Here is a 16,990-nt window from a genome sequence, read left to right on the forward strand (position 1 = left end):
TGTCAGTTAAAGTGACTCAGTGCCGAATCGCAAAAAACGCACTGGTCAGGAAGGGGGTAAATTCTTCCGGGGCTGAAGTGGTTAAGATCCTTCAAAGTCACTGAATTTAGCAATGACAGCTCCCTGCACAGTTTTTCTTTTGTGCCTTTCACAGCCATTGACAGTTCATCTCTCTTCCGCCCTCTAGCGGCTGCACATGTTATTTTTGGTGGGCGGGGCTGCTCGTCACGTAACCTCAGAGAGACCCCTCCCACAAGTCCGAGAATCGAAACAGGAGCTTTCGTTCTGTGGGCGTGCTTCCGCATGCGGCGGCTTAGCCAATAGGCGTCCGCGCTGCGTGCAGGGTGACAGGTGTCATGGCCGCCTCCTGGAGATGCCGGTCCAAAGTAATGGCCGGGTTATTGTGGAGGACGTGGGGTGCAGCCCGGTGTGGGAACCGGCAATCGGCGCTGCTGTGGCCCCGGTCTCGTCTGGCTTACATCAGCCGTGCAGCCAGCGGCTCAGTGTGTGTGGATGTGGGGGAGAGGTAATGTATGAATACACGTGGGGCTCAGGAACCTGACCAGGGGGCATGATTCTTCTCCTCTGTGTGATGACAGACAGCTAGAGGGGGGCACTGGAACTAAACGATAGAGACGAGAGGGATTACATCCCCTGTCAGTTTTTATTGCTGTCTGTGCCCCTGTTAGGGGTAATCCTGTCTATTTCTGTTGATTATTATTTGCAGTGAAAGAAAATCCCACATTTTGGGTTTCTACTAGGGATGTACCGGTATTAAGTATTTACACGAATATCAGAACTCGTGCAAATTCTACAGATACTTTGCGGGGGAGTTTGCATCATTACAAAATGGGTGCAAATTGCATGCGATTTGAACAAGAATGCAGTGTGGTTCTTGTCCAAAATGCATGCGATTTTCCGCATCGTGTGTGTGTATATATAAAGTGTGTGTGTGTGTGTGTATGTGTATATATATATATATATATATATATATAATTTTAATTTTCTCTCTAGTGGGCAGTTTAATGTTAGAACTCACAGTACATATCTGGCCACATGCAAAATAATCTACATAGGTGTCCCAGGCCGCCGATGATGGCACATCAGGGCTGCTGGAGGAGATGTAGACGCGGTCCGCCCCCCAAGCTGACATCACTTCCACCCTGTACCCACAGGGGTCCCAGATCTTCTCTTCCAACCCTGTGAGCAGCTCCAGCGGCCGTGATTTTCTACCATCGGTGGTAGAGATGCACGATTAATCATTAAAAAAATTGTCATCTCAATTCTACACCCCTCACAATCTTAATCCAGCATTTCCACGATTCATGTAACAAGTGCAGAGCAGTTCCCTGCTCACAGCTGTCCAAAAAAAAAAGCAGCTGTTCTATCGAAAAGTGCATTTCCGTCGTCCGAGGCATTATCTGATGGAGATGCACTATTTAATAGAACACAGGCAATGTCTATCAACACAGCGCTGAAAGAGAGGTAAAATTCATTTACTGATCAAAGGGATGAACTTTGGTCTGCAAATGAGGTCAGTTTAACCACTTAAAGCGGAGTTCCACCCAAAAGTGGAACTTCTGCTTATTCGTCTCCTTCCCCCTCTGGTACCACACTTGGCACCTTTCAGGGGGAGGGGACCAGAGACCTGTTTTTGACAGGTTGCCTTCCCCACTTCCGGGAGACTGGGCCGTAGCAAAGTACGTCAGCAACTCGGCCCCACTCCTCCTCCCTCCCCTTCTACTGAGCCAGTGAGAGAGCGCAGTGCACTTTGCTCATGCGCAGTAGGGACCTGGCCATGAACCTGAAAGGCTACACTGCCAGGTTCCCTTGCCAGCAATGGCGGCGGCAGCACCCAACCAGCCAATGTAAACATCAGCTGTGGTGCCAACATCGCTGGACTCCAGGACAGGTAAGTGTCCTAATGTTAAAAGTCCGCAGTTACAGTATGTGTAGATGCTGACTTTTACATTTTTAAAGGGGCGGCAGAACTCCTCTTTAAAGACTTAAGCCCTTTTCTGACACTTGTTGCTTACAGGTTAAAATCAATATTTTTTGCTAGAAAAGTACATAGAACCTCCAAATATATATATATATATATATATATATATATATATATATTTAGAGGTCGACCGATATGGGTTTTTCTCTGGCCGATGCCGATATTTAGAAATCGCGGTGGCCGATGACCGATATATGATGCCGATTTTTTTTTGGGCCGATATATTAGGCCGATTTTTTTTTTTTTTTTCTTTTTTTTTTCCCCCTTCATCTCATAAAATCTAACAGTTAGACCCCTTTCACACAGGGGCGTTTTTTTAGGCGCTTTTGGGCTAAAAATAGCGCCTGTAAAGTGCCTGTAAAACGGCTCCCCTACAGTCTCAGTGTGATATCCCGAGTGCTTTCACACTGAGGCGATGCGCTGGCAGGATGTAAAAAAAAGTCCTGCAAGCGGCATCTTAGGAGCGGTGTATTCCGCTCCTCCACCACTCCTGCCCATTGAAATGAATGCGCACCGCTGCCGAAGCGCCTGCAAAGCGTTTCGGCAGCAGCACTTCAGGGGCGCATTTAACCCCTTCCTCGGCCGCTAGCTGGGTTATAAGCGCCCCGCTAGCAGCCGAATAGCGACCGGTAAAGCGCCGCTAAAACTAACAGCGTTTTACCGTCAACGCATGCCTGCTCCAGTGTGAAAGCAACCTTAAGTAATAAGTGAAAATTTTTTACATTTAAACATTTATTGAACAAAACAAACCTCCAATCAGTTCACTTGTATGTACAATTTAGATTAAAAAAAAAAATAAATAAATAACTACATCTTAAATATTAAATACACAAAAACAGGTAATCAAAACTTTTGGACGAAAAAAAAATGGGCTAACTTTATTGCTTTTTTTTTTAATTAGTGTATTTTTTTAAAAAAAATTGCGTTTGAAAGACCGCTGCGCAAAAACCGTGTGACATAAAATATTGCAACAACCGCTATTTTATTCCCTAGGGTCTCTGCTAAAAAAATATATATATATATATATATATATATATATATATATATATATATATATATATATATATATATATATATATATATATAATGTTTGGGGGTTCCAAGTGATTTTCTAGCAGAAAATACAGAATTTTTACTTGTAGGCAACAAATGTCAAAAAAGATTTAGTCTTTAAATGGTTAAACTGAGAAATTCTACACATGGAGTTCAGTCTATTGATAAAAGAACCCGAAGAGATACAAATGTATCTTCTTATCAGACTTGGCAGGCTGCCCAGAGGAGGAGAGAAGAAAACTTCAGACAACTTGCAATTGACTTCTATTACAGAAGTCATTTGCAAGTCCCGCTGAAGTTATAATCGGCTTTTTTTATCAGCACAATCGGCCAGTAAAAAAAAGCCAAATATCGGCCGATATATCGGTCGACCTCTTATATATAATTAGCAGAGACCCTAGAGAATAAAATGGTCATTGCAATATTTTATGTCACGCCTGCATTTGCGCAGTGGTCTTTTAAATGCAATTTTTTGGGAAAAAATACACTTCAATTAATTAAAAAAAAAAAAAAAAATTAAACAGTACAGTTTGCCCAATTTTTTTGTATAATGTGAAAGATGATGTTATGCTGAGAATCGTTATCTTTATTCTAAGCAAAAAAAATTGTGATTTTCATTTTATCCAGAATCGTGCAGCTCTAATCATACTGTGTGCATCATGTACATGGGTACCCATCTATCAGGGGAGTGGAGGATCAGCTAAGTATAGATGGTTCTCCTCTCCCCTTGACAAAACTAGCTATTAACCCTTGCAGTGTGGGGACAGCTGTATGGCAAGGGATCATTTTGTGTTGCCTGGAACTTAAAAATAAACAATGCTCGCTTCAACTGGGGTAGTCTTTAAAGCGGAGGTCTGCCCACCGCTGCAAAAATTAAAAGCCTGTAGCTGCTGACTTTTAATAATCACTTGCCTGTCCTGGAGTCCAGCGATGTCGGTGCCAAATGTGGCACACGAGGGGGTATGGTATGTATGTGCCATTCCTTTTACATAAATTCTACCCTACCACCACAGATCGTTGCTGGCGGTGCCAGGAGGGAAAGGGGAACTCTTCTTAACATTTTGTGGTCTTGCCTTAAGATTGAAAATTTCTGGAAGGAGGTGCAAAGGATTACTCAGGAGTTCACTGACTTTGAGATCTCGGACGACACGGCCTTCTTCTTGTTGCATGTGTCGTCCATTCCAGAAAAAATTATATAAAAAATCCATGATACGTCACCTGTTAAATGTCACCAAATCCTGCATACCCTTGACTTGGAAAAACCCTCATCCCCCTACTATAGGCTGTTGGATTCAAAAGGTGGAAGAAATTAACAAAATGGAAGATTTGATATTAACGGCATAACGCAAACAGGAAAAGTATTCCAAGACTTGAAGGCTATGGGATATATGCATCTTTTCTGACGAAGGGAAAGCCCTGCTGGGCCCGTTACCACTGGCATACTGTCTTTAGGGGGAGCTATGGTATTCCTTGGCCTCCCCAATATCCCCTCTCCTGACCCCCCCCTTCTCCCCCCCCCCTTTTTTTTTTTTTCCTCCTCCCTCCTCTTTTTCTCTTAGCTGTTCTATTTCTCAATTTTGTCTCAATCTTTTGTACCATTAAAAAATAGGGAAAAGGTAGTTCTATACACCTTTCATAGGGATGCTTCCTTTACATACCTACCTGTAGATACAAGAGTGATATCTATTGCGGATATCAGTAATGTTTTAATGACATGTCATTTCCTTAATACTGACTTTCAGTCTTACATATGTATCTTTCATGTTTTATGTAAACAATTGTATAATGTAGATGCAAAATGTTGGACCTGCCTTTTTCATGTTTCCTATAAATAATTTGAAAAAAAAAACAAAAAACCCAGTGCAACAAATTGCTTTGGTGCTCTAATAGCTATATGGCACACCATATAAAGAATATAACATTGTGTAGATGTATGCTGACCTCCTAATTTTTTTTTTTTTTTTTATCTTAACAGAAAGTTGGAAATTGCTTCTGGCAAACTTGCTCGTTTTGCTGATGGATGCGCTGTGGTGAAGGTAATCTTTGCATGCTTCTAAAGACAATGAAAAGCAAAGCCCTTCCTTTTGTAGTTGATGATACAGTGGGTGGATGGTTAGACCCTCTGGCAAGTTTCTATTGCTGTGTGCACCCCCGCTGGGGAGACTCGTCCTCTGCATTTGACCTGCTGACTGTTGTCACAGAAAGTGAGGGGAAATACAGAAGTTGTCACCAAAGCAAGAGGTGAGGGAAAATCATCCAATTGGGTCACATTTTCTGGTGTCAGCTGTCTAACATAGGAATTCTTCCCACATTTGTAGAGATGTCCTCTCCTTTCCTGTTGAGTCTTCAGTACAGGATATGAAAAGAAATCTCACCAGCGGGACACACGTCAAAATTAACTCTATTCTGTTTAAATCCAAATAAAAATGCTTTGGCTATACAAACAAATAATATACAGTCGTGGCCAAAAGTTTTGAGAAAGACACAAATATTTTTGCAATGTCTGCTACCTTAGTTTTTATAATGGCAATTTGCATATACTCCAGAATGTTATGAAGAGTGATCAGATGAATGAAAGTCCCTCTGCCATAAAAATTAACTCAATCCCATAAAAAAACATTTCCACTGCATTTGTGAAGAAGGCTTTAGGGTGCCCAGGAAAGTGTAGCAAGTGCCAAGACTGTCTCCTACAGCTGATTCAGCTGCAGGATCGGGGCACCATCAGTGCAGAGCTTGCTCAGGAATGGCAGCAGACAGGCATGAGTAGATCTGCAGGCACAGTGTGGAGAAGACTTTTGGAGGATGGCCTGGTGTCAAGAAGGGTAGCAAAGAAGCCACTTCTCTCCAGGAAAAACATCAGGTTCAGGCTGATATTCTGCAAAAGGTACAGGGATTGGACTGCTGAGGACTGGGGTAAAGTAATTTTCTCTGATGAATCCCCTTTCCGATTGATTGGGGCATCCGGTAAAAACCTTGTCCAGAGACAAAAAGTTGAGCGCTACCATCAGTCCTGTGTCATGCCAACAGTAAAGCATCCAGGGACCATTCATGTGCATGCTCACAATTTTGCTTAAAAACAGCCATGAATAAAGAATGGTACAAAAACATCCTCCAAGAGCAACTTCTCCCAACCATCCAAAATCAGGTTAGTAACAACCAATGCTACAGATATTGTAGCTGCTGACTCGTAATAAATGGACACTTGCCTGTACAGGGGTCCAGCACCGTGCTCGCCCAAACCGCATCTTCGACTGTCTTCAGGTTGTTGTCATGTTTACTACGGATAGCCGGTTGGAACTCCTTGCGGCTTCACAGCCAGCTGCTCGCAGCACTTTCTGAATGGTCCTGCAACCGTCTTTCTTGGACCTGTGACATATCCCAGAAGGTTTAAGGGGGGGTGGCGGGTCAGTAGGTGATAAAACTTTTTGTTGATCGCCCTGACTGGGAGTGGATAGTGGGGTACCCCCCAAAAAAGTGCCAAGAATAAAAGAGGGGCATTAAATGGAACTTCCCCTTTAGGGCAAAATTTAATTCAGCTTGAAGTACGATTACCCAGTGATAACTTATTGCATAAAAAATTATAATACTTTATAATATTATCTATAGACACCTCTTATATTGGATGGGAACATCTGATAGTTGGTATTGCTATCTGTGTGCCCTCTAGGGAGTTTCACCCCCTCTATTTGTCTTGGTGACCGCTGTCACAGAACTGAAGGTGAGGGAAAATCAAAAATTTGGGTTGTCACCACTTGTAGTGGTGAGAATTTTCACTTTTTGGAGATTCTCTCTCCCTCACTGTTCTGTCCACAGGATAAAAAGTAAACGGAGATCTCTTCTATGGGACACAAATGGCAAAAAACAAGCGTTCTAACCCTTCTTTTCTTCCAAAACTAAAAAAAAAAATGTTTGTTTTATGTACACTTTGAGGCTTATTTATAAAGCCGCGAACACAAAAAAAGGGGGCAGTGTATATATAATGTTGTTAACAGTACCACATCCCAAATTGGTTATACAAAAAGACACCCTAACAAAGAAAAGCTGCAGAACTTTTAAAGTATTGAATCATCACAATGTAAACTAAAATCTGTTTTCATTCATATGAAAGATATATTAAAAAACAAAAACAAAAAAACTGTTGATGTTCCATATACATATAAGTTAAATTATACATCAATCCACCCCAGATATCCCAATACTTATATTTTAACTACATTTTAAAGTATAACTAAAGTCATATTTTTTTATAAATATTTATTTCAGTTATATAGCGCTGTCAATTTATGCAGTGCTTTACATATACATTGTACATTCACATCAGTCCCTGCCCTCAAGGAGCTTACAATCTAAGGTCCCTAACTTAGATTTATACTTTTTTTTTTTTTTTTTTTTTTTTTTTGATAGAGAGGAGAGGAATTGGAACACCTGTCAGTTATTATTGCTGTCTGTGCCCCCGTTAGGGAGATTCACTTTCTATGTCCTGTTTACCATTATCATTGAAAGTGAAACTAAAAGAAAATCCACAATTTTGTGTTGTCCCCAGAAAAGTAATAAAGGGGAAATTTTCCAATGGAGTGGAGACACTGGTCCTGGTGACCTTGGGGTCCCCTAGGAATTCCCTGGTCACTAGAACTGGTGTCCCCATTGGAAGAGTTTCCCTTTTTATTGAAGGGAAATTTCCACAATTGGGCACAGATGGCAAAAAAATCCAATGGGTTATAACCTTCCCTTAATCTATCCAATATTAAACAGTAGTTCTAGTTTAATTATTTTACAGTACATTATTCCATTATGAGATTAAAAAATGTATTGGAGTATCCAAAATTCTGTGCGTTTCTTGGGTCAACACCCGCTTCATGAAATAAGAGGAAAGTAATCTGCAATGTACATCACAGCACATTCGTAACATAAAAGCAGAAGTAGCCAACAGTTATTGTATACAGATCAAATAACCTACCTCCTGAACAGCAACCACTCAATAGTGCATTTATTACAAATTAAAAACAGGATGATGTTCCCAAGAGTGAATGCCTCCAGTCATCAAACAGCAGAAGAGGGGCCTCATAAATAAGATATATATATTTTAATTATATGTGATTTTTATTTTGTTTTTTGTTAAAAGCTAGGTGACACTTCTGTTATGGTAACCGCTGTAAGCAAAACCAAGCCCTCGCCATCTCAGTTCATGCCATTAGTGGTAAGTGAAAATTAAAATAGTTGACGTTTACATATTTGAATGCATGTATCATATTGCTATATCATCTATGGTTCCTTCCTTTTTTTTTCAGCTGCTTCTGTAATAACATAGTGTAGCCTTTTCCCTTAGAACTATCTCATAACTGGTAGTACACTGTTTAGTGGGCAGTAGGCTATTCCTAGATGTAACAACAAGAATTAAAAGTCAGCACCTACAAATACTGCAACTCCTGACTTTTAATATATGGAGACTTACCTGTCCAGGGAGCCCATGATGTTGGCACCCCAGACGATCTTCAGATGCGGGTGCAGCCACTACCATTCCTGGTAAGGGAACCCAGCAGTGAAGCCTTTCGGATTCACAGCCGGTTCCGTAATGCGCAAAGTGTGCTGCTCTTTCGAATCGGCCACCCTCCTCCTTCTTCCGCCGCTGGGCCAATTAGAAAGAGGGGGGCCGAACTTTTGAGAGAAGTTGGAAAGGGGACCTGTCAAAAAAAAGGTCCCCTTTCCTTGGGTTATATGGTCAGGACCTTCTAAGATCTGGTGGGGGGGGGGTTACTATTTGATGTATAGCCCTTGAGATCTGATGTTGATCTCCTACCTTTCAGTGTAGTCTACTGAGAGCTTCTTTGAAAGAGGTGTGAAATCGGTTATTTTATTAGGAATGTCTTGAAAGCTATATTGAATTTGTCCAATTTGTGAAGTTTTGCTTGGTATAAAGTGGTAACAAGCCCCATTTTTTTTTTTTTTCCCCACATAGGTAGACTACAGGCAGAAAGCTGCTGCTGCAGGAAGGATACCTACAAATCATCTACGAAGAGAACTTGGCTCCACCCCTCATGAAATTCTTACCAGCAGAATAATAGGTCATTTGTTTCCTCTGATTCTGTGTTTTTTATATAGCACCAACCTATGTTTTTTTTAAAGAACTGCAGAGGCCCCTAAAAACATGGAAATCTGTCTCTTCCCCAGTGCATCGAACAGTCTCATCACACATGCATTAGGGCCAGTTATCACAATTATTTTTCTGGTATTTTTGAGTTTGTGAGGAAACCAATACCCAATCAGCGTATGATCAATACTGCTAATAGTAAGTGCTTTTGAGATAAACATTACAGGACACATACAGGTGTATCTGAGATGAGTCAAACTAGATACACTGAAAGGTAAATGTACACTGCAGGACACACTGGGCTCTTTATTGCACGTATTAGTGTGTGGGTTGTTTTTTTTTTTTTTTTTTTTTTTTTTTTTTTTTTTTTCTTTCTAAGTTTAAAGCAGAACTGTAGCAAAAAAAAGATAACATGAATAGCCTTATTGAATAGGCTTATTAACAGAAAAAGCTACCTTTTCTGCAATATTCACCTTTTTAGTCCAGAGCTGTCTTCCTCAGTACTTCTTATCCACCACCAGATGTTGCCAGTCTGATGGCCAATATCATTTAACCCTCTAAGCCCAGATTGTTCTGGACAGTAAAAGGGGAAACGGTGCAGTAATGAACTTGTCTCTCTGCTCTCTCCTCCTATTGGCACACTTATTTTCTGCATATAAACTGATTGGCTCCTTGTGCTGCTTCTTTCTCTCACACTCTAGCCCTGCTGTACAGGGACGGAAATATCAGGTCAAGTTCAGGTGCTTTTTTTTCTTGTATTAAAAAAAACAAACAAATGACCATTGTATTCATTTTTGTGTCATTTATATCTGCATAGTGTTCTGCTTAAAGAAAAAAAAAAAACACCTACGTGTATATTTGTGCATTTACTTTTGACGCCCACCTGACACCTGGTAAACACAAAAATGCCCTAAAGTTAAATATGCTTTAAATACATGTGAGCTTGCCACTTGGTAACATAGCAGAGTTCTACCTCAAATATTTGTAAGTACATTGGCGTTTTTCAGCATAATTTTTTTTTTTAAGATGCTCACAATGCTTATGAGGTATACATCCTGTTATGTCTGCATCGTGGGTTGTGGATCTTGTGCAGCAAGAAAAAAGCTCTATTGATGGCTTTTTTTGTTTGCAGATCGGTCAATCCGTCCCTTGTTTCCAGCTGGCTACTTCTATGATACGCAGGTTAGTTCTATGAATTTTTTAAATAAACCCCTTTTTTTATTATTTATTTTTATTTATTTATTTTTTTTATAGATGTATAGAGTGCTATTAATGCAATTTCAATATTTTCCTCTTCAGGTTTTGTGTAATTTATTAGCAGTGGATGGTGTTAATGAACCTGATATATTGGCCATTAATGGAGGTACTTCCATTTTCTCTTATGATAATTGCTTTTTTTTTTTTTTTGTTTTTTGGATCTTTCAGAAAATACCTTTAAAAAAAATAGTAGTTGTTACTGTTCTTAATTTCTTCTTCTTCCCACTTTTTTTTCTCCTGTGCACCCAGTCTTTGACATTTTGGTAGTGTGCTTCATGCCATGTCACTGCTTTACATTAAACATAATGGGGTTATTTACGAAAGGCAAATCCACTTTGCACTGCATGGCACTTGGAAGTGCAGTCCCTCTCAATCTAAGGGGTAGATCTGAAATGAGGGGAAGCTCTGCTGATTTTATCATCCAATCACAAGCAAGCTAAAATGCTGTTTTTTATTTTCCTTGCATGTCCCCCTCGGATCTACAGTGACTTTACTTCTAAGTGCACTTTCAGTGCAAAGTGGATTTTCCTTTAGTAAATAACCACCATTGTGTTAAGGTAGAACAAGGTTAATTAATGACTGCCTTTTTTGCCCAGAATCAGCCTTATGTCACCAATACTTAATTTTTGGAGCACCGTTCCCCCTGTGATTGGACACAGTAAGAGCCAATCAGTGGTTATGGCGGCTGCCGCGACCCGCCGATAGTTCACAGGAGACACGGAGCAGCGGTGTGCCTATGTAAACAAGGCACACCGCCAATCTGTCAGTTAGGAAAAGAGAGGTCTTCTGTTTCAGCTAAGCTGAAACACAATCTGTTTTCCTCCAGTGTAACACCCCCCTCCACAGTTAGAAAGTACCTCCCTAGGACACACTTAACCCCTTGATCGCCCCCTAGTGTTAAACCCTTCCTTATCAGTATCATTTATACAGGGATTGGTGAATATTTTTTTTTTTTTTTTTTTTTAATTTTTTTTTTTAGCACTGATCACTGTATTGGTGTCACGTGTCACTGGTCCCCAAAACGTGCCACTTGGGGTCAGATTTGTCCGCCACAATGTCGCAGTCCTGCTAAAAATCGCCTCTTGCCGCCATTACTAGTAAAGAATAAAAATGCCATAAATCTAACCCATAGTTTGTAGGCGCTATAACTTTTGCGCAAAACCAGTCAGTTTTTAGTAAAAATATGTAGCAGAATACATATTGACCTAAACTGATGTGGAAATTTTATGTATTTATTTTTTTTAGTGGGAATGTTTTATAGCAGAAAGTAAGGAATATTATTATTATTTTTTTTTTTTTAATTCAAAATTGCTGCTCTTTTTTTTGTTTATAGCGCAAAAAAATAAAAACCGCAGGGGTGATCAAATACCACCAAAATAAGGCTCTATTTGTGGGGAAAAAAAGGATTATTATTATTATTTTAGTACAGTGTCGTACGACCACGCAATTGTCCGTTAAAGCAATTCAGCGCCCTATTGCAAAAAATGGCCTGGTCAGGAAGTGGGTAAAACCTTCCAGGGCTGAAGTGGTTAAAGCAATGGCAGAGAGGGAATGCTAATGTGTGTGTGTGTATATGTATATGTATATATATTATATTATATTAATATGTGTGTATATATAATATGCTCCTAAACTAAAATTCTCATTTGCAAGACCTCAAATGTTCAGTGATCTGTGAGTGGGATCAAAAGCGCAGGGTCTTCCAAAGGAATTTGTTTATTAAAAATACATTTCTGTATTATGAACCCTTAGAACTGATGACATGTCAAAAAGAAAAGGGGAAAAAAATCCTTTGAGCTGTGACTGTCATTGCCTATGACTGTCTGTGTAGAAACAAGCAAAATTCAAGCATCGTTCATATTTATGGGGCCATCTCTGGCCACCATGAAGAAATAGAGCAACCTACACTGTAGTAGTAGTAGTAGAGGGGAAATCTTCCAATGGTGACACCCCAGGATTCCATCACTTTGGAGGGATTTCCTCTCGCTTACTGTTTTGGCTTTGGGACAGGAAGTGAAATCTTCCATATGGGATGCAGATTGCAGAAAAAAAAAAACGGGTTATAATCCTTACTATAGCTAAGATAAAAATTTCCTTTTTGTTACACTTTTTAAATGAATTCTAGTTAAATAAACAAACCTTTTTTATTTACAGACCCCCTCTATATGGGGTATACCACAGTCCTGCAGGTCCTGAGACTGCATAAAAATGCAATAAATTTTACTAGTTTTACTATAACAAAGCTACATACACAACGTAAAAAGCCAAAACACATGGAGGAAGAAGTGCTATCCACATACTAGCACGTTTTCATGTGCATCTTTTAGGTGTATGCACTTTCACCCACACCACCATAGATCACAAAATGAAGATCCCATGGGCCACAGAAGTTAGGGGTCACCCCGAAGTACCTCCTCATATACAGGTATACAATCAAGAACTGTTAACGTAAGCTACATCGTATATTGCAAAAAATATCTCGGCTGTGAACATTGCAACATATAATCATTTCCGTTGCTGTAGGTATGTACATGTATTGGATTTTTGAAGCAACAAATGCAGCAGCACAGCCATACATGTATCTTTATCCCCTCAAATACTCTTTTCCCATCTATTGGATCTCTGCAATAAAAAATAAAAAACAAATACATTTTTTGCAGTAATTGCTGTATTTTTATGATGTTCTACCTGTATACAGAAAGGTGTTTTGGGTTGACCCCCAATTTCTCTGGACCCTGGGATCTTTTGTTTTTTTTTGTTTTTTTTTTTTCCCCCGTGGGTGACAGTGAAGCCACATATACCTACCATATACACATGACCATGTGATTGTTTGTTTGTGAGTAGCCTTAATTTTAAGTGTTTTTACCATTACAATAAGGCTTTTACTTTGTGTATTCAGATTCTTATTACTAAATTATGGTGAAATGTATAGCTTTTTTTTTTTTTTTTTATATGCAGTCTCAGGATCTGATGGACTGTGGTAGTGTCATATAGAGGGGATAGTGTTAAAAAAACAGAGAGCTTTACTTGAACCATTTTCCTTTATAGTTATCAGTGTAATTACAAAATGCTATGTGCATCCAAGATCAGAGCCAGCTGATCAAAACAAGCCATTTTCTAGTACATACACTACTACTACTACTACTACTACTACTACTGTAATTGGTAAACTCAGTATTCATTGAAAAGTAGCAGTTTTCAAACCAAACAAGGTGTAAATGATTAGTATGGGCCAATCAAACCAAAATGTCACTGATGAAGTCTAGAACAAATTCTTGTTTACAGATGAATCAAAACTAGGAGTTTAAGCTTATGAAAGGTTAACAACACAGTCAATCATAATGAAAATGTAATTTGTCGGGATGTTTCACATATTCTTGGTGACTTGCACTGGATTATGGATATGTACACACAGCCACCTATGTTGTAATCTGTTCTGTTGTCCATTGTCCAAAAGGCCAGCTTAGTTTTAGGATCTTACAATCTGCATGTATGGCCAGATCAGTTTGATTTGGTTGTCCAGTAGTTGAGTCATATGCGTAAGTACGGTTCCAGAAAACATCTGTTCGGTGCTCTTTACTTCTTATTCTTATGCATTATATTTCATTGAATGTGTTATTTTTCTTTCAGCCTCTGCTGCACTTGCACTGTCAGACATACCATGGAACGGACCTGTTGGTAAGTGACAGACTATACCAGTTTTGACACACTGATGAGATCCACAATCTTGTTTGTTATTCTTCCAGTAATAAAATTTTGTGTTTCACTTCTTTTCACTAAGGAGGGACATTTAACCTCCCTGGCGGTATGATTATTTCAGATTTTAGGTGCTGAAAGAGGTACAATTATTTTGCACAGAAATTTGGCGTTTTATATTATAGGCCTGTAATTCTTAGGAATAATTCACTTAAATCTGTCCAAACGAGTCTAGTAGACATCCTGGGTATCATAAAGTTTGAAAAATGTAATAAAAAATTATAATAACTATAAATAGTTAAACCAAATCATAATATAATAATAAAAATTATTCAATAATGTAATCAAATCAAAAACACTGAAATTTGCTCAGTTGCAGAATTGTCGCTTTCGTTACTGTTAGTGATTTGTGGGGAAATCCGTCACCAAACACTATCTCTCAATTCTGCAAGTGATTCTAATTTATTATCACTGTTTTCTAGCTGCTCTAAAACCACTTTTGATGTAAAGGGACAGTTTTGGTTGCTATGGACAATCTCCAGTTTCCAGGCAGAAAGAACAGTTTTTATAATATAATGTGTAATTATTTGATACAGTACTGTAATCTGTAAGATTACAGTATACTGTATCTGTACAGTGTGTTTCACTTTTTGAATTTGCCGCCGAACTCCGTCCCCGTACGTCGCAACGCTCGCAGGGAACGGACCTCGGCACTGTGAATCGAGCGAGACACAGCGGGGAGACATCGCAGGATCCTGGGGACAAGGTAAGTAAACGCTACATGGATCCTGCGATGCAGTCCCGAGGCTCGGGGATACCGCTTTTGGTATTGAAAATCCACCCTGAGCCAGACTCAGGAATACCGCCAGGGGGGTTAACCTTCGCTCACATTTTAGACATCACATAATCCTAACCCTCCCTTTTACACATTATATATATATATATATATATATATATATATATATATATATATATATATATATATATATATATATATATATATATATATATATATATATATTATAATTTTTTTTTTTTTTTGGCTAGCAAGTACCTTTTTCAGTAGGTAGCTGAGATTTGGATTGAGTGGTGAGGAGTTAGAACTCATGTCAGGTTTTTATTGCTTTCTGTGTTCCTATTAAGGAGATGCATGCTCTGTCTGTCTGTCTGTCCTAATTACCAGGAATAAAAGTGAGGGTAAATCTAATATATTGAGTTGGTATCAGAACAAGAATAGAGGGGAAACTTTCTAGGAGAGGATTCCTATCTTCAGGTGAGGACATGAAGGGAAATCTCCATAAGACACAGATGGTAGAAAAAAAAAAGTATAATGTTTTAACTCTATCCTAATTTGTGGTAAATGGGGGGGGGGGGGAAGTTTTGACTTTAGATATACTTAAAGAGTTAATTTTATTATTATTTTTTTTAATGATAAAGATGTTATACTTAGCTGCTCTCTGCAATGGGTTTGCAATGAGCAGCCCCAAACTTCCTTTTTCTGGGGTCCCTGGCTGGTGCTCTCAGTTCCCCCTCACTTCCGAGTGTCTCTATTGCAAGCTGCTTGCTATGGAGACACTTGTGTAGCCTCGATCCCAAGCTGGGCTGTGTGCATCTACAGACACACATAGTGCTCCCTCCTCATGGGATTTAATTGACATCAGCAGGAGCCAATGCCTTCCTCAGAGAGAGAGAGACCGCTTTGGGACAGCGCTGAATCAAGAAAGGACTCTGGTAAGCTGATCATGAAAGGTTTTTACCTTAATGCTGAGAATGCATTAACGCCTTCAGGCCTAAGCCTTTTTCTGACATTTTGTTGCTTAAGTTAACAGCTGTATTTTTTTGCTGGAAAATTACTTTGAACCCCCAAATTTTATATATATATATATATATATATATATATATATATATATATATATATATATATATATATATATATATATTCCTTTTTTTTTTTTTTTTTTTTTTTTTTTGTAGAGGCCCTAGAGCTGTGATGGCAAACCTTGGCACCCCAGATGTTTTGGAACTACATTTCCCATGATTCTCAACTACACTGCAGAGTGCATGAGCATCATGGGGAATGTAGTCCCAAAACATCTGGGGTGCCAAGGTTCGCCATAACTGCCCTAGAGAATAAAATGGCGATCGTTGCAATATTTTATGTCACGTGGTATTTGTGCAGCGGTCTTTCAAACACAATTTTTCGGGAAAAAAGACACTCGTGAACTAAAGAAAAAAAAACTGTAAAGTTAGCCCAATTTGTCGGTACAGTGTGAAAGATGATGTTACGCCGAGTAAATAGATACCTAACATGTCATGCTTTGGAATTGCACACACTCGTAGAATAGCGACAAACTACGTTACTAAAAAAATCTCCATAGGCGAAATTTTAAAAATTTCTACAGGTTACCAGTTTAGACTTACAGAGGAGGTCTTGTGCTTTAGCCTTTACCACCACTTTAAAGATTTAATACTGTGTGCATGTATGTATGTCTGAGAGACCTTAGAATCTTAGCTCCTTGAGTGCAGGGGCTGATGTGAATGGAAAGTATGTAAAGTGCTGCGTAAATTGTCGGCACATTACAGATTCCTGCAATATATAATTGTGGCTGCTTTGGTGTAATCAGTTACTCGTTTTAATTCCATAGTTTTATATCAGCTGAAAGAGGTATTCCTAAGGCTTCTGTTATTTAATTGGGCTGACCTTTTTGGTGTAGTGCAACTCACCTTAAATACCTTATACAGCTCACTTCCTGTTTCTTGTCAGGAAAAATGCCTAGGCATATGATATCATGCACAGCTCTCTCTTACTCTTATGAAGGTTTGCCAGGAAGGGAGGGGGGGATGAGTCATAAGAGGGCCAATGAAAGCTGCAGAGCTGGAGGTGTGCCTCTGTG

The 16,990-nt window shown here is 39.3% G+C and overlaps 1 protein-coding gene across 1 annotated transcript in view; it reads left to right on the forward strand.

The window, feature by feature from the left end:
• The first annotated feature begins 246 nt into the window (after window positions 1–246).
• Window positions 247–16,990, forward strand: part of PNPT1 (polyribonucleotide nucleotidyltransferase 1) — a 96,084-nt gene continuing 79,340 nt past the window's right edge. Inside the window, 7 exon segments of the mRNA XM_073628122.1 lie at window positions 247–526; window positions 5,031–5,091; window positions 8,178–8,252; window positions 9,012–9,117; window positions 10,276–10,325; window positions 10,443–10,506; window positions 14,031–14,078. Of these exon segments, the coding sequence (XP_073484223.1) occupies window positions 357–526; window positions 5,031–5,091; window positions 8,178–8,252; window positions 9,012–9,117; window positions 10,276–10,325; window positions 10,443–10,506; window positions 14,031–14,078 (574 nt within the window). The 5' untranslated portion in view covers window positions 247–356.

Source organism: Aquarana catesbeiana, linkage group LG04 (assembly GCF_042186555.1).
Source record: "Aquarana catesbeiana isolate 2022-GZ linkage group LG04, ASM4218655v1, whole genome shotgun sequence".
NCBI classification, from domain to species: domain Eukaryota; kingdom Metazoa; phylum Chordata; class Amphibia; order Anura; family Ranidae; genus Aquarana; species Aquarana catesbeiana.